The sequence below is a fragment of the Podarcis gaigeae genome (genome assembly GCF_964106915.1).
Source record: "Podarcis gaigeae genome assembly, chromosome: 1".
NCBI classification, from domain to species: domain Eukaryota; kingdom Metazoa; phylum Chordata; class Lepidosauria; order Squamata; family Lacertidae; genus Podarcis; species Podarcis gaigeae.
Window position 1 is genome coordinate 134,675,999 of NC_139678.1, and position 21,824 is coordinate 134,697,822.

The 21,824-nt window shown below is 45.6% G+C and overlaps 2 protein-coding genes across 4 annotated transcripts in view; one reads left to right on the forward strand and one right to left on the reverse strand.

Moving 5' to 3' along the window:
• Positions 1–4,909, reverse strand: part of UBE2F (ubiquitin conjugating enzyme E2 F (putative)) — a 28,481-nt gene extending 23,572 nt beyond the window's left edge. For all 3 annotated transcript variants that reach the window (XR_014558475.1, XM_083715281.1, XM_083715280.1), the window contains exons 1-2: positions 4,778–4,909; positions 3,130–3,263 (exon numbers count right to left, since the gene is read on the reverse strand). Coding sequence is in view for 2 of the 3 variants with exons in the window: in XM_083715281.1 (XP_083571407.1) it covers positions 3,130–3,247 (118 nt within the window). In the remaining variant the exon portion in view is untranslated. The remainder of the gene's footprint in view (positions 1–3,129; positions 3,264–4,777) is intronic.
• A 3,266-nt stretch (positions 4,910–8,175) lies between these two features.
• MREG (melanoregulin) overlaps positions 8,176–21,824 on the forward strand; it is a 33,907-nt gene continuing 20,258 nt past the window's right edge. Inside the window, exons 1-2 of the mRNA XM_083714930.1 lie at positions 8,176–8,441; positions 18,685–18,844. Coding sequence (XP_083571056.1) covers positions 8,338–8,441; positions 18,685–18,844 — 264 coding nt within the window. The 5' untranslated portion in view covers positions 8,176–8,337. The remainder of the gene's footprint in view (positions 8,442–18,684; positions 18,845–21,824) is intronic.

The window sequence follows — 21,824 nt, forward strand, 5'->3', positions numbered from 1 at the left end:
TAGTCAACTCAATGCAAAACTGACAGCACACTTTAAAGCAAGCATCCCCAACCTTCGGCCCTCCAGATGTTTTCGACTACAATTCCCATCATCCCTGTCCACTGGTCCTGTTAGCTAGGGATCATGGGAGTTGTAGGCCAAAACACCTGGAGGGCTGCAGGTTGGGGTGCCTGCTTTAAAGCTTAAGAGACAAAAGAACACCAAGGCAACCTGATGATCCTCTTTCCACTAATATACAACCTACTTTTCCCTCTCCTGCTTCCAGTAGCTTATATTTTCCCCAACCAAGGTAAAGCCAACTATTCTCTGTATCTTTTCCATCATTTGTATTCTCTTCAGCTTATCATTATTCTTGCTGCAGAGCTGATTGTGCTTAAATGAATGAATCTTAAATTTTACATTCCCACATTTTTATTTCATTTTATTAAATGAGCAATACTAGCAACAACCCCCTCCCATTATCGATGCAGAAAATGGATTTAGAATTCCTAGTATTTGGCATATGAACTGTATTCTTATTCAGCCTAGTGGACTGGGCCAACTGACCATATTTCCTGTCCAAGAACACACAATTATTTGTAAATGCTCACAAATTCACAACCACTATTTCAAAGTGAACTAATAGGATTCAGATAAGCATTTTAGGTACAGCACTGACAAAAATGCAGTGAGGCAGACGTGCAAACAGCAGCATGCTCTACAGCCACATGAACACTCTCTCTTGTGCTATGATATGCTATGATGTGGGTCAAACATTAGCCATGGAGAAAAAAATTAGACTTATTACAGCAATCATAATCTGGTGTAATTCTTCAGAAAAGCCCATTTTCTTTTCAATGCCCTAGAATACCTGGCAGCTGGTTTCAAGCTTCTTTTATGCTTAAAAATATAGATTGGCTGGTGTGACCTGGATGCAATTTCTCATGAGACTCATTCAGTACATAACTGAGGATGAATTCCATTTCCTTGGAACTTTTACTGTTCAGCACAGATTTTATATGCACATGGTACAGTCCTTTCCAGAGATATGAAGACTTATCAAAGTTCAGAAATAAAGTAATTTCCCCCCTGAGGATTTTTGTTCTTCCTCTGCAGACTGGGGGAACAGTATTTCATATACAGTGGTACCCCGCAAGACGAACGCCTTGGAAGACGAAAAACTCGCTAGACGAAGGAGTTTTTCGTTTTCTTAGCCGCTTCGCAAGACGCATTTCCCTATGGGCTTGCTTCGCAAAACGAAGCTTGCCCTGCAAGCTCCGGGGATAGCGGGGAAGCGCAGCGCGTCTTCCCCGCTGTCCCCGGACCTCTTTTGAAGCAAGGGGCGGCGGGGAGAAGATCGCTTCTCCCCGTTGCCAGCCCCGCAATCTCCGGGGACAGAGGGGAAGGTGCGCGGTGCTTCCCCTCTGTCCCCGGACGGTCTCCATAGGAACGCATTGATTGATTTTCAATGCATTCCTATGGGAAACCGTGCTTCGCAAGACGAAAAACTCGCAAGAAGAAAAAACTTGCGGAACGAATTAATTTCGTCTTGCGAGGCACCACTGTATAAGGGACACATTTTAAATTCTAACAGTATAATAAAATGTCTATTTTGAACCACAGAGGGCGATTTTGAGCATGGTCAATAAAAAATAAAACAAACCAAGTAACTATTCAAGTTTTATTAGAACATCAGATAATTTAATTCACTCAATTTAAATAGTGCCAGTCAGTTCCAAAGCCCAATCCCATACAGGACTTACCTTCTCTGTTCTTTCATCAACATGTTTTGTCACATAGTAATACAGGCATGTACCACAGTCTCTCTCTCCATTCTTCTACACTTTGTAGTCTTTCATTCATCATCTGCTCACCCCAATATGCAACCTATCCTTAGTAATTGTCAGGGTTTCAGGGACAGAGAGCGAGGGGGAGGGGTCCCAGGGTGACGAGGAAGAGGACGACGATGACCCGAGGTTGTCAGTGAGTCCGTCAAGTGAATCCGAGGATTCCCAAAAGGGAGCCCCCCTGGTCAGGCCAAGGGGCAGTAGAGAGGGAAGCAGTCAGAAGCAGGGGAACGAAGAGGGAATCCCCAGTGGGGGTTGGAGATCGGGACCGGCCTCTCCGTTGGAACGGAGTGAAGGGGGTGGAGTTACCAGTGTGTCAGAAGGAGCAGAACAGGGAGCAGAGAGGGGAAGGAGTTCGGAGCAGAACGTCCTGCCGGAAGGGGAGGAGTGTAGTACCGAGAGTAGCGTAACGGTCGAAAGGAAGGTCAGAGGCAACGTACGCGCGCCAAGTTCAAATGTGGAGGCGCGCGGAAATGAGGAGAGCCCTGAGGAGGAGCCTGGTCCCAAAGCACGAAGGAGGGGGCAGCAGGCGTCAGAAGACTCAGCCTCGGGGGAGTCCCGAAGGGAGGGAGCACAGGGGGGCAGGAAGACCCTGCGGAAAAGGAAGGAGAGGAAAAGGTGGAGCAGTACAAGCCTCTTAAGCTGGTGCAGGGGCGGGACTGACTCAGAGGGGACTTCAAACATCTAAGGGTAACAGATGCTGAGCCACGGAGCTTGGATGTAACGACAACAATGTTCTTCAATAAAACCTTTTGTATATAACTTGGACTGGATTTTGGTCTCTTGTGAGCTGGGACCTCGGGTGGCTCTGACAGTAATATATGCCATTCTTTCTGAACCAATGCAAAGCATACAGAGAAAACAAGAATTTCAGGGTTCAACTAGCCAACCAATACCACAATGCTGTTAGTTCAGTTGTCCCCCAGCCTGAAGAAGAGGACTGGGGCCAAAAGACTGAAGGTGCATGGAGGTAAATTGTACGTGAGTAGAATGATGTAAGATTGTGAAATCCTATGCAGAGTTATCTGGAAGTAAACTCTATGGAATACAGTGGTACTTACTCCTAGGTAAACATGTACACGATTGCTTGGCACTAATTGTTTATATGATATGGAAGTTAATGTGGATCCTTAACTTACAGTTTCCATGCTTTTTGGCGTGTTCATGAATTTGTAAGCATCTTAACTTTTCTCTTTAAAAAGTTTTTTTACACTCTGTTAACCTCTGCACATTTAGTTCAATTATCAGACAGTGCATTAAATTTTAGGAGAACAGTGATATTTCATATAGAAAGCAGCATTACCTTTAACAAGTAACTTATCTCTAACAGACACTCTTCGAGTTGAATCAGAACCTGGGTTGGATGAACGGGGCCCCTTGACACCATCATCCCGTTTTAGCTTGCTTGCCAATGTTAGCATTACTGCTATCTTCCGTCTAAAGCATATATGAAATAAAAGTAAATTAGTCTTTTTTGAAAACCTTGTTTGTATTTTCTTCCAAATGTAAGGTTCAGTTACATGAAAGCATAGTTATCCTTGTATAACCTATGCACAGCAATAGGCTCAATACCTGTGAAATACATAATTCCTTACATAAAATTATCTGTTTTCATTATGTCAGTCTTATAAACATAGAAAAGTGCATTCTGGTAAGTGAGGCTATTGCTCCATCAGCCCAGTACTACCTACTTTAGCTGGGACCAGGTGTCCAGGGTTTCAGGCAGGAGGCTTTTCCAATTCCCAGATTGAACCTGGGGCCTTCTGCAGGCAAAAGCATGTGCTCAACCACTGAACTATGGTCCCTTACCATAATCATTATGGACACTGCTGTCAAAGCAGCCTTCTTATTGGCTCGTAAGAAGTACAAAGGTGTAGCATCTTAAAAAAGAAGAGTTAGAACATTCCAACAACTACCTAATAAGATTACAGAAGAATAAAAGTCAGGATATCTCAGTTCAGGCAGAATGCTGAGTTAACCCATGGTTAAGCATGAACGCGCAGGTATGCACAAGAAAAATAGTGTTTGCTTTGCTAGTTGCTGGTCACCCTGCTGCCATGCTACCAAAAGGTAAGCCAAGATTTGTCTGAACATGAGCTCATGGTTTGTTTCGCTCCAGACAAACCACTGGCTGTAGGCAAGGTTTGCTCTTGGCTTACCACTTGTCTGGTGGGAGACAACCCATGAGTCCAGGAAAGCCGTTTCAAGACAGAACACTGCTGCCCCCAAAACTACACAATGCACTTACAGAATTCACTGGGATGGGATGTGGTGGCAACTTAAATGGCTTTTTAAAAAACAAAATAAGAAGGTTTGGCAAATCTAAAGCTAGACCTTAGACTCTCCACCACAGTGCCCATTGCTTTCATGCTCTGCTCCTGGAGCTTCCCAACCAGTTGCAGGCAGAAAACAGGATGGTGTACCGGCATTTCGTCCGATGCAGCTGGGCTCTTTGGGGTGGGCAGGCACAGAAGAGAGTCCCCGGAGGATCAGACCAGCTAAGCCAGCAGAAACTTCCCCGTCACCAGCCAGGGCAGGAGGGGAGCCATCCCACCAGCACCATCGTTTTCACCCCAACACCTACTCTACGGAGACGCCTCCACGGCGCTGCCCTGCGCAGAGATCAAATCACTGGGAGTGGGAAGGGGAGAGGCACCCCACCAATCCCCGCGACCCCTTTCCTGAGGCGTCCAAATCCAGCGGCCGTCCTCAGATCCTGCGGCAGTGAATCCCGCAGGTTAACGGCGCGCGCCTGCGCTCCGCTTGCGCTGCCTCCCTCGGCCCTGTGTGTGGCGGGGGGGGGGGGGTGAGGGAAGCTTCGCGTCTCCGGCGTGAGGGAGCCAAGGGCGGCCGGGGTCGGGCCGGGCGCTGAAGGGGGCTCTCCGGAGGGAAGGCGGGAGGCCGGCGCGTCGGCGCTGAGGAGACGTCGAGTGGCGGGCGGCGCTGCTCACCTGGAAACGCCGTCGAGCCGCCCGGAGAAGCCAGCGCCGCCAGAAGCACCATCCCCGGCGAGGCTCCCGCTCCTCCGGCAGCGGCAACACCGCCCCCTTCTCCCCTCCCCCCTCGCTGAACCGGAAGTGGAAGGAACGGGGCGGAGCTCCCGGGGTGAACGCTTGACAGCTGCGCAACAAGAACTTTATTGAGCCGCAGGGAGCGGGCGAGGGACACACACAAGACCCGCCCGCGGGGACGAAAATCCGAGTTTGCGCATGCGCACTGCAAAGGAGCGAGCGGGCTCTTTTAACCCTTCGCTGCCTCCTCTGGCCCTCAGGCGGTGGGAGGGGGGGGGGCGCTGAGAGGTTGCCCCAGACCCGCCAACATTTCTCCCGTGGAAACAGGGACGCGCCCTTGCGCAGTGGGAGTGTTGCTATTTATACCCCACACATCTGACTGGGTTGCCCCGCACAAAACAGCTTCCAACATACATAAATATAAATATATAAAAATATAAACATATACATAAATATATAAAAACAGCTTCCAACATACATAAACAAAATAAAACATTAAACATTTTTTTTTAAAAACTTCCCTATACTGTACAGGATTGTCTTTAGATGCCTCTGGGATATATCCATACTATCCACCATTTCTCCAATGAAAATAGGGACATCGTGAAGGAAAGTGGGACCTGGGGATCAAATCAGGGGTGTCCCTGGAAAACGGGGGCGCTTCGGAGAGACTCTTGCAGTGCTTTTCAAAGTTAGGTCCCCAGCTGCTGAACTACAACTTCCACCATCCCTTGGGAGCAGGGATGATGGGAGTTGCAGTCCAACAACAGCTGGGAAACACTGGAGGGAACCACCTCTCCCTCCTCCATGGTAGTGAGCACTGCATTTTACAGACCCCAATACCCAAAAAGATTGTATGATATTGAGGCAGTGACTACTTCATCTTTGCTTGTAGCTTGCCTTCATAGCCGGCCCACCCATGAGGTAATGTGAGGTGACTGCCTCAGGTGGCAGGATCCGCAGGGCAGCAGATCCTGATGTAGATCTTTATTCCCCCATAGCCTTGTTCCTGATGCAGATCTCCACGCACCCCTTATTCCCTGCTGAGGAGGGAGGTGCCATTTTGTGGTTCGCCTCAGACGCCAACTCCCAGCCCTGCTAGACGGTCTAGGTCCAGGGGTCAGCAAACTTTTTCAGCAGGGGGCCGGTCCACTGTCCCTCAGATCTTGTGGGGGGCCAGACTATATGGGGGGGCAAATGAACGAATTCCTGTGCCCCACAAATAACCCAGAGATGCATTTTAAATAAAAGCACACATTCTACTCATGCAAAAACACGCTGATTCCTGGACCATCCGCGGGCCGGATTGAGAAGGCGATTGGGCCGGATCCAGCATGGGTTAAACGGAACCAGGCAGAGGGTCTTTTCAGTAGTTGCACGCTCCCTGTGGAATGCCTTCCCAACATATGTCAAACAGATAAACAGCTATGTGATTTTTAAAAGACAGCTGAAGGCAGCCCTCTTCAGGGAAGCTTTTAGAGGCTGGTGCTGTATTGTGTTTTTACTATTTTTTGTTGGTAGCTGCAGAGTAGCTGGGGCAACCCAATCAGATAGGTGGCCTATAAATAACTAAAATTATCATTAGTATTATTATTACTATTTTTATTATTATCCCCACCCCCCATTTGTACTCTTCCACCCAGTTACTTTCTTTGTTCTCTTAATAGCCTATTGTTGTTGTTTAGTTGTTTAGTCATGTCCAACTCTTCGTGACTCTCCTTCATGGCCTTGCCGTGGTGAAGGGGCTTGAATAACTCAGATAAGCAATGAACTACGCCGTACAGGCCCACCCAAGATGGACAGGTCATAGTGGCTCCATGCCCCTAAACGTGATCCACCTGGAGCAGGAACCGGCAAGCCACTCCAGTATTCCTGCCAAGAAAACTCCATGGACAAAAACAACAGGCATATAAAACTCCATGGACAAAATACCCCATTACCTAAACTACTACCCCACCAGGAAGCTAGCCTAACTATTCCAAGAATTAGAAGGGGCCCCAGGCATTAGCAGGGTCATGGCATACAGACTACCCGTGCCCCCACAAAATCCTCATAATAATATGATTACATTTTTCTTCATGGTGCAAGAGTTTCACATGCTAATTTATTCTGTTATCAGTGGCTGTTTCTGGAATGAACCCCCCCAGCCTGATGCCATCCAGATGTTTATTTCATGCTTCCTTTGAAGCTCTTCCAAGCGATTTCACAATGAATAAAAACTATATTAAACAAGTTTAAATAGAAAAACAATTTGTTGAATCACAACTGCTATCATTCCTCTCACTGATTGTCATTCTGTCAGTGAAAGGCTGTGTGGTGTAGTGATTATAGAGTACTGAACCTGGGAGACCAGGGTTCAAATCTCCACTCAGCCATAAAGCTCATTGGATGACCTTGGACCAATCACTGCCTCTTAGTCTAACCTACCTTGTAGGGTTGTTGTAGGGACTAAATGAGTAGGATGGTGGGAAACCATGTAGGCCATCTTGAGCTCCTTGGAGAAAGAGACAGGATTTAAATGCAATAAATAAATAAATAAATTCTGATCAAATATACTTATAATGTAAATGACATCCTATTATGTGCAGGCTGCATCTTTCCTCCTATGTTTCACCTGTTATATTTTTGTATACTTTTTTTCTTACGATAAAAATGAATAAAAATGTAATTTTTTAAAAGTAAAAACATTGTGGCAGGACTATTAACTTTTAGAAAAGCAGCTGTAAGCTACTCTGAGCCCATAGGATGGATGGGAGTGTTTCTTAAAAAATAAATAAATCTGTGTGTCTACATCTGTCAACGATGAACACCTCATACTTCTGACAAAATAGGGTGTAACCAAAGAAAGGTTATGTAAGAATCTAATAAGAGCCCTTCTGGGTAAGAGCAAAAGCCCATTTAATACAGCATTCTGGTTCAGATTGTGGCCAGCTGTTAGCTGTTTTTGTGAAGCTGGACAGGGCCTCCGAGTAACTGGCCTTCAGAAGTATATTTCCTCTGAACAAGGAGCTTCCATTCCATGGTTAATAACCATTGCTAAATTTATTCTCTTAGTCCTGAGAAGCCACTAAATTTAGCAAACGTCAGACAGCAGCCATTATGGCAGAAATGGAAAGGTCCGATTCTGTGCCAGCTGTGCATTGCTGTTGCGTTCACGCCCCCCCCCCGCCCCCCCCCCCGCCAAGCCGTGTGAGATTCCGGGCTCCAGGCGTGACTCCGGGCTCATCTTTCCTCCCAGTTCGATCTTGCGCGCTGCAAATGAAAGCCCGAGAGAGATGTGCGTGAGCCGGGAGACGGTGGCGTGCGTCAGCCTCTCCGCTTTCCCCCGGGAGGTGGCAGCCGCGAGAGCGCGCGCGGCCGCGGCCAGAAGGAGCCGGTGCTCGCGCGCCTCGCCGAAGGGGATTTCGGCGAGCATGAAGCGGGCAGCGCTGCGCGCCCGGGCGCGGAGGAGCTGAGCGCGGCTCTTGCGGGCGCGGGGCGGGTGTCTCCGCCGCTCTTCCATGGGGCTGAGCGACTGGCTGGAGGCTTGGTGCTGCTGCTGCGGCTGCCTCCCAGGACGATGCCCGGGCGACGCGGCGCTTCCAGAGAAGGAGCCCCTGGTCAGGTAAGGGGGCAACGGGTTGCGCCGCCGAGCCGCCATCCTCCAAGCATTTCCTTCACGCCAGCCGAGGCTGCCGGGGGCAGTGGCGTAGCGTGGGTTGTCAGCACCCGGGGCAAGGCAAGTAATTTGCGCCCCCTAACCCGTGGATTTGCGCCCCCTAACCTGTGGATTTGCGCCCCCTAACCCGTGGATTTGCGCCCCCTAACCCGTGGATTTGCACCCCCTAACCCGTGGATTTGCGCCCCCTAACCCTAACCCCCAGATGTTGCGCCCGGTGCGGCCGGCCCCCCTGCACCCCCCCACGCCACGCCACTGGCCGGGGGCGCATTGGCCGAGTGGCCCCTGCCTGTCCGGCGACGAGGCTCTTGGCTTCCCTGCGGGACCCGGCGCAGTGGCCGACGCGCGCCTCTCGCTCTCCTCAACTGCTGCGCCGCGGAGGTGGCTCCACCTGGTCGGCATCCTCTTTCAGGTACCGCCGAGGAGCCTGCAAACGCGGCTTGGAGGCAGCCGTCCTCCCTGGAACGTGGAGCTTCTGTGGAGCTGCCATGTATGTTTCCAGATGGAGGTCTATTATGGAGTCCTTGTACAAGTTTTCGTACCATCCACATGACATTTTCAAAACGCCAGCCTGTACTTTTTTACTTCCGGATTTCCTTTTAGTGTGCCATATCCATTAAGTAAAAAACTGGGGTGCATTTTAGTGCATTTTTAAAGGGCTCACTTTGGCTTCTGTCATCCCATGGCTACTTTTGTTCGCTCCTCATCCGAGCATGCCCCTGTCATTTTGTTTCCAGCTCCCCAAGCAATATTAGCACCGATTGGCACATGCTGAAATCATGTTCAAATTTCAACAACCAGAAGAATTCAATAACATTTGAATTGTTGAGCTGGATGGGCATTGCTGCCTTGAGTCTTCTGTTTGCATCTTGGCCATCTTCCTGAGGTGTTCTGCTAACTGCTTATGATGCACATGGGCGTAGCCAGGATTTTTGTTGGGGGGCAGGCCTTTTGTTGGGGGGGGGCAGAACCTCAGTTAGCTATGTATTTTTATTAATTGGTGGAGCAGCTGCCCCTCCCTGCCCCCCTTGGCTACACCCACGATGCATGTTGATGATCTGTTGGGTGTCTGCTGGAGAGACTATCCTTGCTTGCAATGCCTATTCAGCTAGCCTTAGAAACACCTTTGTACGAGAAGTGAAGTTGAAATGATTTTTAAAATGATGCATGAAAGTGGAATTAAGGGCTGGAAAATGGAGCTCCCTTTGGAATCTGCCCTAGTTTGCTCTGATTTGTGGAATGACTGGCACACGACTGCCACCAAGCCACTATGCTCCTGGGCCTAGTTTCACTGAGGTGGTAAACCTGTGTTTGGGCGATAGGCGATACACAGGGGTAAATGCTTCCAAACAATAATAATATTGGCTAGTTTGGAGTGGGATGAGGGCTAGCATGTTTTTATACAGTGAGCCAAATTGTATTTTGTTCTTGCTATTCCATTTATCAGATTAGTTGTGAGTACATGGTGCAATTTGCCTGGCTAACTTGGCTGGACGCTACAGATAACTTGATCCCCACAGCCATTACAAACAGCTGTGATGAGCAACCTGTTTGTAGCCATCCTCAATGGATGGAGGTTATTGGTACACACTCTGGGGTTTTAATTTGTGTGTGGGCAACTGTGTATGGAATAGTTCAGCAGCCAAGCTCCAGTAAATAAGAATTTTATGATAAAAGTACAGAATTTGGTATGCACAAAAGGCACCCTATGTAGCTCAAATTAAGATAGGGAGGCCTTTCTAATCTAAAATTCAAATTAGTGGCCATTTTTTGTAACTTTGCCCTCAACTGCTGTGCTAGAAGTGGGTTTCCAGATTTGGGATATACCGGTAGCTTCCTCACTTGGGCTGAATTCCTAAATGCATTGACCAGGAATTTAGGGTCTTGATTCATTGGGGCTTCAGACAGGAGTACACAGTGTTGGTGCTGAGGACTCAGAAACTCTATGTGTGATTGCTACAGAACATAACTTGAGGCACTGCTTGTGTGAAAAAAGCTGATGTCAAGAAAGCATACCACAATGAAAAATGATTAAAACTAGAATCATCTTGTGCATATCTGTTCAGGGTGTGGTTATCCCCCCCCCAAGAAAGCTTAGAACGGCAGTGTACAACCTTTCTAACCCTAGATAATGTTTCTTGTGCTATTAGCCTGATTCTTGATTTTATTTAGACTAACAAGTAAGTAAGGCTAGAATTGTAGATTTTGTGGGAATTACTTGTAGCAAACATTTTTTAATAGTGATTTTCTTTTCTCCTCCGGTTCGTAACTGGAATCCTGTATTTTGTTTTATGTTTTAACTTGATTGCTTTTGCTTTGTTTTTGAAGAGTGTGCATTTCTGTCTTGTGGCCTGTGGGTGAAGGGTACACTATAAATACTTTCAATAAAATGACAATTGCTCATTATAAAACAGTGTTGAGACCTAAAGTAATAATTGCCCGTGGCTCCATTTGGACAACATGTCAAACCATGAACAGTGCTGACTCTATTTCAGAACCCAAGGCAGGACTCGAGCAAACACAGTAACTTTAGAGCGTTTGATCTGTTTTCTCTTTCTGTCAGAACTCAAAACTTTCTAGGCCCCACTCCCTTGTTCATGGCAGCCTGAGGAGACAGTGTGACGGTCACAGCTTGTGGACAGGACATCAAACCGTAGTTAAGGTTCCTTAATTGTAGCATGCATGACATGTTATCTGAATAGAGTGTATGAGATGTTTGTTGCTAGGATTGTCATTCATAGTAATTTTAATCCAAGCTTTGGTATGGTATTTATAATACTTATAGCCTACCTTCCCCCCACAAATGCAACTCAAGAGTGCATAGGCTTTCCAAACATTCTCCCCTCCGTCCACTAACGAGACACAGTTTTGTTACTTCCAGCAAAGTAACTACATCATGTGTTTCCCAACCTGGGACTTGTAGCAGCTTGTGAGCAGGAGTGTTTGAAACTAGCTAGGCATGTTTTGTGACTGGCACAGATCCAATTGCAACCATGTGGAGATTTCTGGGTGCTAGCTTGGCGACTGACGGCTCTGGCTGGCCCCTCCAGCTTTCTTAAGCCGGTAAGCAGAAGAGCTTATATACTACATTTATATCCCACCTTTTTGTTCAGGGAGTACATGGTTCACCCCCTTCCACAGTTAATCCCTACAACAACCCGGCAAGGTAGGCTAAGAGGCTATGACTGGCCCAAGGTCATTCAGTGAGATTCCTGCCTGAGTGGGGATTTGAACCCTGATCTCCCAGGACCTAGTCTGACACTCTAACCACTACGCCACACTGGCTCCCTAGAGTTCACTTGGAGAAGGATCTGAACTCTTTTCCTTGAAACTTGAATTTCTTTTATTCTGGATTATTTTATTTGATGTTTTAATGTGTTGTAAAGTGAAAGTAATAATAATAAAATCTCATGTAAAAAAAGGTGCCTAGATATTCTGCTGTGCCCATAACCGGGGTTTAAGGTGCCGTTTGGCAATTATCACTGGACTGAACAATGTATGTGCCACAATTCTTCCCTAACCAAGGAAGTTTACAGCAAAGAGGCAGAACTTGACAACCCACTCTCCTGCTTGCTGTACAGGATGAAACATGAGCTTATGCTGGGCATTCTCCTATTTGTGCCCAGAGACAGCAGCTCTGTCTTTTCACAGTATGGGGTTGTAAATGAAAGCCCTTTGTGAGGCTCAAAGGATATTTGTGCTTTTGGCCAATAATATTCCTGGTTGGTTTGCCAGGGTGGGTGGGTATGTTGCTGCTTTTTTCAGGCAGGAGTTATTGGTACTTTAATAGTGTTTTTGGAAGAAGGCACTGACAAAATGGAAAGTAACTTGACACTGTGTTGTGGGTTATTTTTTTCATATTATGAAATTGTGCGGCTTTCACAAGTATGAGTAATACATCTTTCTACGATCTCATGCCCCACACCCAAGTGCTATTTGTTCATTCATGTACAGGGGTACCTCGGGTTAAGTACTTAATTCGTTCCGGAGGTCCGTTCTTAACCTGAAACTGTTCTTAACCTGAAGCACCACTTTAGCTAATGGGGCCTCCTGCTGCTGCTGTGCTGCCGGAGCACGATTTCTGTTCTCATCCTGAAGCAAAGTGCTTAACCTGAAGCACTATTTCTGGGTTAGCAGAGTCTGTAACCTGAAGCGTATATAACCCGAGGTACTACTGTAATTCTGTGAATGATTTCTAATGTTCATAGCTTGCCACTTCTTAAACAATAGGCCTCAAATGCCAACTGATTTGGATAAATCCTTCATAGCTTGTGGATTAAACACATATGATTAGTAAGTGAGCATATGTATGTGCAGTGCCAGCAGTGGCCATTTTGTGTGTGTGTTTCCATTCTTGGCCCCTATGCACATTGATGGAGTTCATATAAGCGCCCACTCCCCGTTCTGAGTCCTAAAGGACTTGCCGATCGCAGGTCAATTGGACACACCTAAGATGGTCACTGCTTCTTTTGAAGTGTTGCCATATGTGTACAGCACAGTAACATTTATATTCCACTCTCTTTTTGATTGCATAAGATTGACCAGCCATCACTGACATATATGTAGCAGGCGGCAAACTGTTGGCTACGGGCCGAGTAAGAAAAACCATACAAACCATCTGTGATGCCTGTTAGATATGTGCAGTTATTACACCTGGGATTTATTTTCATTTTTAAAAATATTTTTTTATTAATTTTCAATTAATAACATTCCAATTGGTAGCAAATCAAATCAAATCTTGCAACATCATAATACAAACAATAAAGCCAACTATACATTCCGAATTTAAAATTTGCAGAGGGCTTCCCATGTTCTGGCTGTCGGGAGAAAGTTATTTCACTTGTTTCTGCTTTCTTCTCTCTTACACCTGGGATTTATTCTCCCCCCCCCCCCCGCCCCTCTACAGAAGTACTTCATGTGCAGGGAATTTGTTTGAAAATGATCACAAGATTTAATGGTCTTGCAATTCCTCTGTTCATCTTGTTTTGCATGGTAACTGATGCCTTGCAGAAGAATCTAAAGGATTTACCTGTCTGCAATGCCCTGTGCTGCTGATGCTCATGGTTTGACACAACACCTGTTTTGAGTGTGATGTGTTGTGAGTACAGCTCTGAGCTCTTCCCTTCTCCAGCCCATTAGCACTGTGGCAGACAAAGGAAGCTGCAGTATTCATACAGGAACATCTGCTCTATAAATTTTAGAGTATGCTATGCAAAATCTCTTAATTTGCACATGTTGCAGTTTGCTTTAGGGAAGTCTTCCTAGTTGATCTAGTTAGATTTGTAATAGAATATCTTTCCTTAGCAGGGCTTTAAAACTATCAGTGTGAGCTAACTAATAATGATCTTACAAAGGAAATTATGTAGAGGAATTGTAATTTACTACTATAACTAGTGGGGTTTGCAAACTGGGCAAACATTACTGAATGTTGATGCAAAACAGTCTCCAAGCAAGCACATTTGTTTGCAGGGTCACCACACAAACATTTTAAAATGGTACTTGAAGATAATGTTTATAGGGTAAGTAAATGTTTATAGGATAAGTAAATGGAATAAAGAGGTGATGGTAACATCTTTCCCACCTCTTCCTAAGAGTTAGGCTGCAGCATTTAATTGATATGAACTTTTAATATTACTACTCATAACAATAATATTCTTTCCTATGTGAGCGTATAGTAGTACCTGCTGCAATAGAAATCTGATTTTCTTTTGTCAAGCCTTTGCTTTATTCATATGAACTCTTATGCAGATTTGGTTAAATCCTAGAAATCTGTACTAAAGCTCATGATTAATTAAACTAGGATTTCCTTGATCACATAACTGTCCTATTTAGATCCTGTGTGGGGCAAAATATTTCTGCACCTTATTCATCCTTGTGCTTTACTAGTGGGTAGACAGGCTTCTTTCATTCCCACTTTAGGCCTCTTAAGTGAGTCCTGGTGAGATGGGATTAGTATAATTGGCTTTTTAAAGAAATGTGAACTAGAGAAAATGTTCCTGCCTAATTGAAGTGGCCCATTAAAGAATAACTGTTTCATGGCCTTTGTCCAACTATATTCTGGTGTTTTTGGTAGTGAATTTGTCGTGGCAGTGAACCTAAATGAATTGTTTAGCGTTTAATTGAGGTTCTGTAAGTGGTATGTACTAATCCAAACCCATTATTTCTAAAGGCATGTCAATACCTTACTCTGAAAATACAGTTCTCTGTTATTTTATATTCTCCAAGTGGATACTAATGGAAATTACTCATGCTTCTAATTGCAGAATTTATTTTAAAAAGCAACAGAGTGAAACATAAATTCACAACAGCTGTCAGTGAAAGTTTTGCTGTTCAGGGTGTGCCAAATGATTTCCATTTTCTACTATTCTCTATAACAGGCATAGGCAACCTCGGCCCTCCAGATGTTTTGGGACTACAACTCCCATGATCCCTAACCAATAGGACCAGTGGTCAGGGATGATGGGAATTGTAGTCCCAAAACATCTGGAGGGCTGAGGTTGCCTATGCCTGCTCTATAAACAAGTCCATATTTTGTAGGGAGTCCTAAATGGACTGGCAGAGCAAAGCAACTCATCAGAGAAGAAGTGTTGTCTAAAGGCAAAAACTTTTCATTTTCTTTTTGTAAGCATAACTTACTACAACATTATGAAACTCTGATACCTATTATTTTGATGAAGCATACCTAAAGCATACAGGGAGAAAATGTGCAGCAGGCAGTGTCCGCTTTGGTCCTGTAAAGCCCCAGGTTACATTAACACAATCATCAGCTGTGACTGAGATGTTGGTGCCGAACTAGAAGGGACACAGAAGATCACTGAACAGGGTCTCCCTCTTTATAAATGTCTTTAAAAGGAACATTTTAAAGACATTTAAAGAGCTGGGAGTCAGGAGTTGGATTGGAACCATGGTCCAGGGGCGGATTTATCATGTGTCTATCATGCTTTTAATATTCTGTTGGGAGCCGCCCAATTATTATTATTATTATTATTATTATTATTATTATTATTAAACTCTTCTCCCACCATTGGCCTGAATAAAATGGCTGAAGTTACTGTTTGCCCTGTAGGGGAAAACGTATTGGCACTTTAAAGTCTTCCTCCTGGATGGTGAATGGTGAAATGGAAAATCCTGAATGTGGACTTCCAGCTCGTTGGGGTCCGTCCTCCTGAAACCAGCCAGCTCAAGGGGGCTTGAAAACTGTCTGCTCCTAGATTGTGGTTTGTTTCACTCCAAACAAACTCTCTTAACCCAAGGTTTGCTATTAGCCTACCAATCATGACCAAAACAGACCATAATCCCCAGTTTGGATGTGACAGTAAGCCAGAGATCGCAGTTTCTTGCTCCTGCTTGCTGATCTCCTCCAGAGATCGCTGTTTGTTCTCCCCCAGAGGAGAGGAGCAAAGCAGAAGCGGATTCCACCATGAAGTGTGAATCAGGCCATTCTCTATGTCTTGCCTTTCCTTTCCCCTTGCCTTTGTTTCTAACTGCTTAACCCCCCCCCCCCCATCCCACCCCATGTGTATTCCTACTTGCCAGCTTGGGATAACATTCAGTGCATGTGATGAAGCTTCTGCCATGAAAATATTGTCTTTATGGTGCCACAAGAGTCTTAAATTTATTTGCTGCAGCTACCCTTCTACATTTATTTAAGAAAATGAAATACTGCTATGAAACAGTGGGTCTCAAACTGTTGAACCCAATCCTTCCCTCTTTGATTTAGGCTCCTTTCCATTCTCCTCAGCCACCACTTGCAGCCATTCTTCCCATGTGAATCCACCAAATCAGGCAGAGGCAAACTCGGCCCTCCAGACGTTTTGGGACTACAACTCCCATCATCCATGGCCACTGGTCCTGTTAGCTAGGAATGATGAGAGTTGTAGTCCCAAAACATCTGGAGGGCCGAGTTTGCCTATGCCTGCACCAAACCATCACAGGGGTGCATATGAGCAGTGCCTCTGCATTGTGTGTGTGTGTGAATCTATTTGGCTTGGGACGCTCCTCGTGATGCCAAGACGAAGAGTAAAACCAGGCATCCTCCTGAAACCAGCCAGTTCAAGGGGGCTTGAAAACATTACACTGCCAGAAATGCACAAAACCAAATGTAAAGGTTGCAGGTTTGCAGCAAAATCCCTTTGGATGGAGAGAGTAAGTGTGTGTTTTGTATAAGATACAAAAGTCAGTTTTAAAGATCTGAGATTCACTTAGACTTAGCACTTTCTGTTTCCTCATTTTATAAGCTGCTTTAGTTTGCTAATCTTAATTAGGCCCGGGCGATATATCAATATATTGTCCAGGGCTGGCATGACTGTGGAGTGACTGCGGTGGCAGCTTCACTCAGCGGTATATCGGTATATTGCGAGTGAAACTGCCGTCGCTCCTGAGTCCCTCTGCTACCAGCGCACCGAGGAAAAAACAAGCTGCAGCCGGCGCTGGAGGCAGGGGGGCTCAGGAGCAGCGGCAGTCTCACCCGCGATATACCGCTGATTGAAGCCATCATACTGGCACAGAGGGAGATACAAGATGCATCGACGAGGCACGATACGACTTGTTCCTCTCTCTGCTTCTTTAAACTTCTTGGCTGGCCTTGCCTCAGTCAAGCAGTTTTACAGGGCTGGAGGCAGGGTGGAGCTCCATTCAAAGGCTCCCACCCTCCAGCTGAGGGAGCCCCATCCTTCTCCAGCTTGCGTGCAAGCAGAAGGACTGAAGCTGATCAGCTGGGGAGCTGCCTTGGCACAAAGTCAGACGGGCTACCTCCTTCTCCCTGGAAAATGAGGTAGCCTGCCCGTTGGCTACCGTCGCGAGGGTGGCTTCGCTTGGGGGGCTGGGCTACATCCCCCTGTCCCTCCAGCTCATACGCAAGATGAATGGACGTGGGGCTTCCTCAGCTGGGGGGGGGGAGAGCCTTCTCGGACCCGGCTGAGAAGCGCACAGAAGCCCCACATTCCTCTGGCTCATGTGGTTTGTTCAGGGGGCAGGAGCCCCCCAGCTGTGCAGTGCAAGTTCCCTCCAGGCATTGGGCACAAGCTGTGTCGTCTCCACGAAAGCACCTCGGCTCCCTCGAGAGCAGTGGCAGTTTCACCCTGGCGCCTCACGGGGCTGGGGGCGATGCATCGTGGTATCACCAGACCCCACAATGTTTGGCTGGTGATAGATTGTGATGTTGAAAACCTGAGATCACCCTAGTCTTAATTTTGTACACTTTGGCTTTGAGGACTGTGTTTCTTCTGTTTCGTATAGCAGTTTGCACAAGGTTAGTGCAAACAAACAAACAAACAAACAGTTGGTGAGGTTACGTCTCTCATTTCAATATTGAAGAAGAAGTTGCTCTAGTGCATTTTCTCTTTGCCTTGGCTCCCCTTGTTTTTCACAAAGTGAGCTCCTGATTAGGACTGGGTTGCAGTGCCAGGGGAGAAAGTTTAACAGTCTCTCCACTGCTCAAGTACCGTTTTGCTGCCATCAGCTTGGTGCACTTAGCTTTTCTGCAACCTGCTTTAGACAATCTGAAAAGAAGCCAGAGTGCTGGATTTAAAGAACCTTGTGGGAGATGTGATCACAGCTGTCCTGTTGTCTCATTTAGTTTGGCCTTCACTGAGGGAAGAAATCTGTTTCTGGTCTGAACCACTTCACAGGGGAAATGGTTGACGGAGAGGTAGTTTGGTCTAGCCTTTGCTTTACAACTTGCAGAGAATCACTCTTAACCCTAATACCACCTCATATCCCCTGGGCTTCTCTTAACTAAAAATCAAAGTGTTGGCAGAGAAGAGTTAGAATTAAGTTTTGTTGGCTTTGTGAGCTTCCCAGAGATCTCCTGCCATGGAGTGGCCATATAAAGGGGGAATAAAATAAAAAATAAATCTTGGATCTGCTGTGTAATGTGTGGTTTCTAACATAGGATGGGCCCTGCTTAATCATCTGTAACCTCTAAGCAGCATACATAGAAATATTGATAAAGCCAAACATTAAAGGCAAGTTAATCTAAAAATGCATTAAAATATAAGTTGTCAGTTGTTTAAAATATACATAAAATAGTAAAACCACATACTAAAATTGCATGCCTACTTGTAAGCTAGAAGTGATATAAAATATAAGTGTAAAATATAAGTGATGCTGGCAATTCATATGATTTACATCATTATTTCAAAGCTGCATTGCTAACAGAGCTTCCATTTCTTTCTTTATTGTATTTCAGTAATAACAATCCTTATGCTTCATTTGGAACAACTCAGGCATGGGATGAAGAGAAAAACTTGTGGAGTGTCCCTCATGACATCTCCCACACAGAAGCGGATGATGACCGGATATTGTACAACTTAATTGTGGTTAGAGACAAATTGGACAAAGATTCTGAGGTAAGTCCTGTATGCGGACCCTGAATAAATGCTCAAGGTATGCTGAGAGTGAATGATGATGGTTATGAATGCTCTTATTGTTAACCTGATGGTTGCTGTTAGTTCTATTAACTTGATGCAGAAATCTTGAACATAATTTTTTTTTAATGTTAATTTGTACATATCTCTTCAGCAAGAGAAAACACAGCTGGAAAAACATTAAGAAGCTAATTAGATTAAGCAAAAGAGTTGCTTAGGAATTTCTAATTTAGGGTTGCTATATTTTGAAGAGCAGATCAGACTGCAGATCAGACCTTTAACCCAACATATGGCAACCCTAGTATGTGTCTGGATTTGTGTGTCTCTATGCACTCATATAAGGGAAGGGGAGAAGGGAAGGGAAGGGGAGTGTCAGTGTAGAGGGAAGAATAGAATGAGAGGATAGATGAAGATCAAAATGAAAAGAAAAAGGAAGGGGGAAGGAAAGAATTGAATGTGGGTAAAGAGTGCAAGAGTAAGAGTAGGGGTTTGGAGGTAAAAGTCAGAGTTCAAGACAGAATCAAGTTAAAAATGGGAGGTGATGTTAAAAAATCAAAATGTAAAGATTTCCCCTCTCTTTCTTTGGAGTTAAAAATGCAAAATCAAGATGCAAATTACGGTTTGAAGGAATAAACCAAAAATTGAAAGTTAAAAGGTTAAAATCTTTGGAGGCAGAGTTTAACCAGCTGCTGTGCGGTTCTCCCTAGCTCTGGGTCCTGGTATATTCAGCTGAAAGTTAACACAGCTCTCTCCTGCCTCCTCAAATTGTCAGAGAGAGGGGACAAGAATTTAGATGAAATAAAACAATAACAAAATAAAAATAAGAGGAATGGAGATGGAAAAATCCCTTTTAAAAGAGAGGAAATGGGAGGCAAGATGGCGGTTGCCGCGGCCTCACAGAGCTGCTAGGGACCACCAACACCAATTACATGGTTTGGCTGGTCCCCACGCTACCGACACCGCTGCAAATGGGAGAGAGCCAGGGGAGCCCAATGTGAGAGCCGAAGAGGCCACTTGGAGCCCCCTGTTCCCCAACAACCTCTGCCCCAGATCGCCCTGGCAGCAGCCAAATAGAGCCCGGAGGCCTGGGGAGCTGAGCAAAGAAACTCACCCTGCTCCGAAGCTGAGGAAAGAATGCAGCGGTGCCCCCCATCCGAGCATCCCTCAACGGCCACCGCTGCCATTGCCGTCACCACAGGAGGAAGGCAGGAAGGGACTGGGAGTCCCAAGGAGGCCATTCGCAGCCTCATGGGTGGCCGGAAACAGGAGCAGGCCAGGGAGCCGCACGCCGGGCATCATCCTGGGAGGAAGTGCACACTGTGTGAGCCTTTACCCTTCCAGCAGAGGGGTGCCGGCAGCAGCCAGTGACTGGTACATCAAGCAGCGCTGGAGATGATTGATTGGGTTACCCAATTCAGCTCTTGCCTTGTTATCATTAGACTTAAATTTAAACAATAACTTTAAATGCAGAGACTTAGTATTTTTTCTATTATCAGCAGCCCAATTAACAATAGTCGGATACTGGAAACAACCTACAGAAATTCCTATTGCAACCTGGGTAAATAATATTTGAAATGTGGCTCTATCATGACGCCTTACTCGCCACAGAAGGGTAATTAAAGGCACTTCAAGAATAGACACTTTTGGCGAGACTTGGCTTCCATTCCTTTCATTTATGAATGAGACAAAAGGTACTTTTATTCCACCCACAATACAAGAATCTCTGTGGAGAGGATGCTTGAATTGATAATGCATAAACAAACATATTGCTTGCGTACTGTGTGCTACATATGAAACTCAATAAGAATGTACCACTGGACAAGTTACTGTAGTTATATGTTGTTCTTGTATTTACATGAAAACCAATAAAAATTATTTGGACCCCCCCAAAAAAGTGGCATTTGTTTTGATTCCCCCCAAACAACACTAAAATCAAGGGTGGGATTCAAGAGGGTGACCAAGATGTTCAAGGGTGTGGAAACCAAGCCTTATGAGGAACAGTTGAAGAAGCTGGGTATGTTTAGCCTGGAAAAGAGGAAAGAGCCTTGAGAGGAAATATGATAGCCATCTTCAGATATCTCAAGAGCTGTCACATGGAGAATGGAGAAAGCTTGCTTTCTCCTGCTCCAGAGGGTAGGACCCAAACCAATGGCATCTAGTTACAAGAAAGGAGAGTCTGACTAAACATCAGGAAGAGGTGTTCAACAGTGAAACAGACTCCCAGGAGAGGTCCTGGACATTCCTTCCTTAGAGGTTTTTAAATAGAGGGTGGATTGTTAGAGCTAGTTTAGATTCCTGCATTGCAGGGGGTTAGGCTAGATGACCATCAGGGTCCCTTACGACTCTGATTCCACAATAACTAGTAAGTCCCATCAGTGAAATTGTGCAAGAGCTTGTGCAACGGGTCTTCCCTTATCCCCCCCCATGCCCCCAAAATTGGCTTGGAAAGAGGTTCAGGAGAACCCTTGTAGAAGCATGCAGCGAGCAGGAGATGGGGATTGCTTTCCCCAGTAGAATGGTTGCCTTGGTGTGGTGTTCAGTGCATCCTCTGGAGCACACATGAATGACACGGGCTGATGTTAAGGGGGGCCAAAATGGATCAGACATCTTAGTCTAGACAGGGAAGTTGTAAATTGTGTTCCAGAAAAATGACTTCTGATTCTGTTAGCTTGTTGTAAGCTCCTTTATCTTACAAGAGGCTTGTAACTTACTGTATTAATATTTTAAAAATACAACAGTGTTTGAGTGTATTATTGTCTTGATTGAAGTCCCCAACCATGCGCAAGAGAAGAGTGACGGAAAACATGGATCAAATATCGAGTCTCCTAAGGTATTCAGAAGAAATGTATTGACGGGAGTGTTGGAAAATGTTGATTTGCATGTACAAGCATGTCATACTGCTAGACACTGGCAAGATCTCCAGAAATAGATTTCTAGATATAGATGATGGCTTATAAAAATG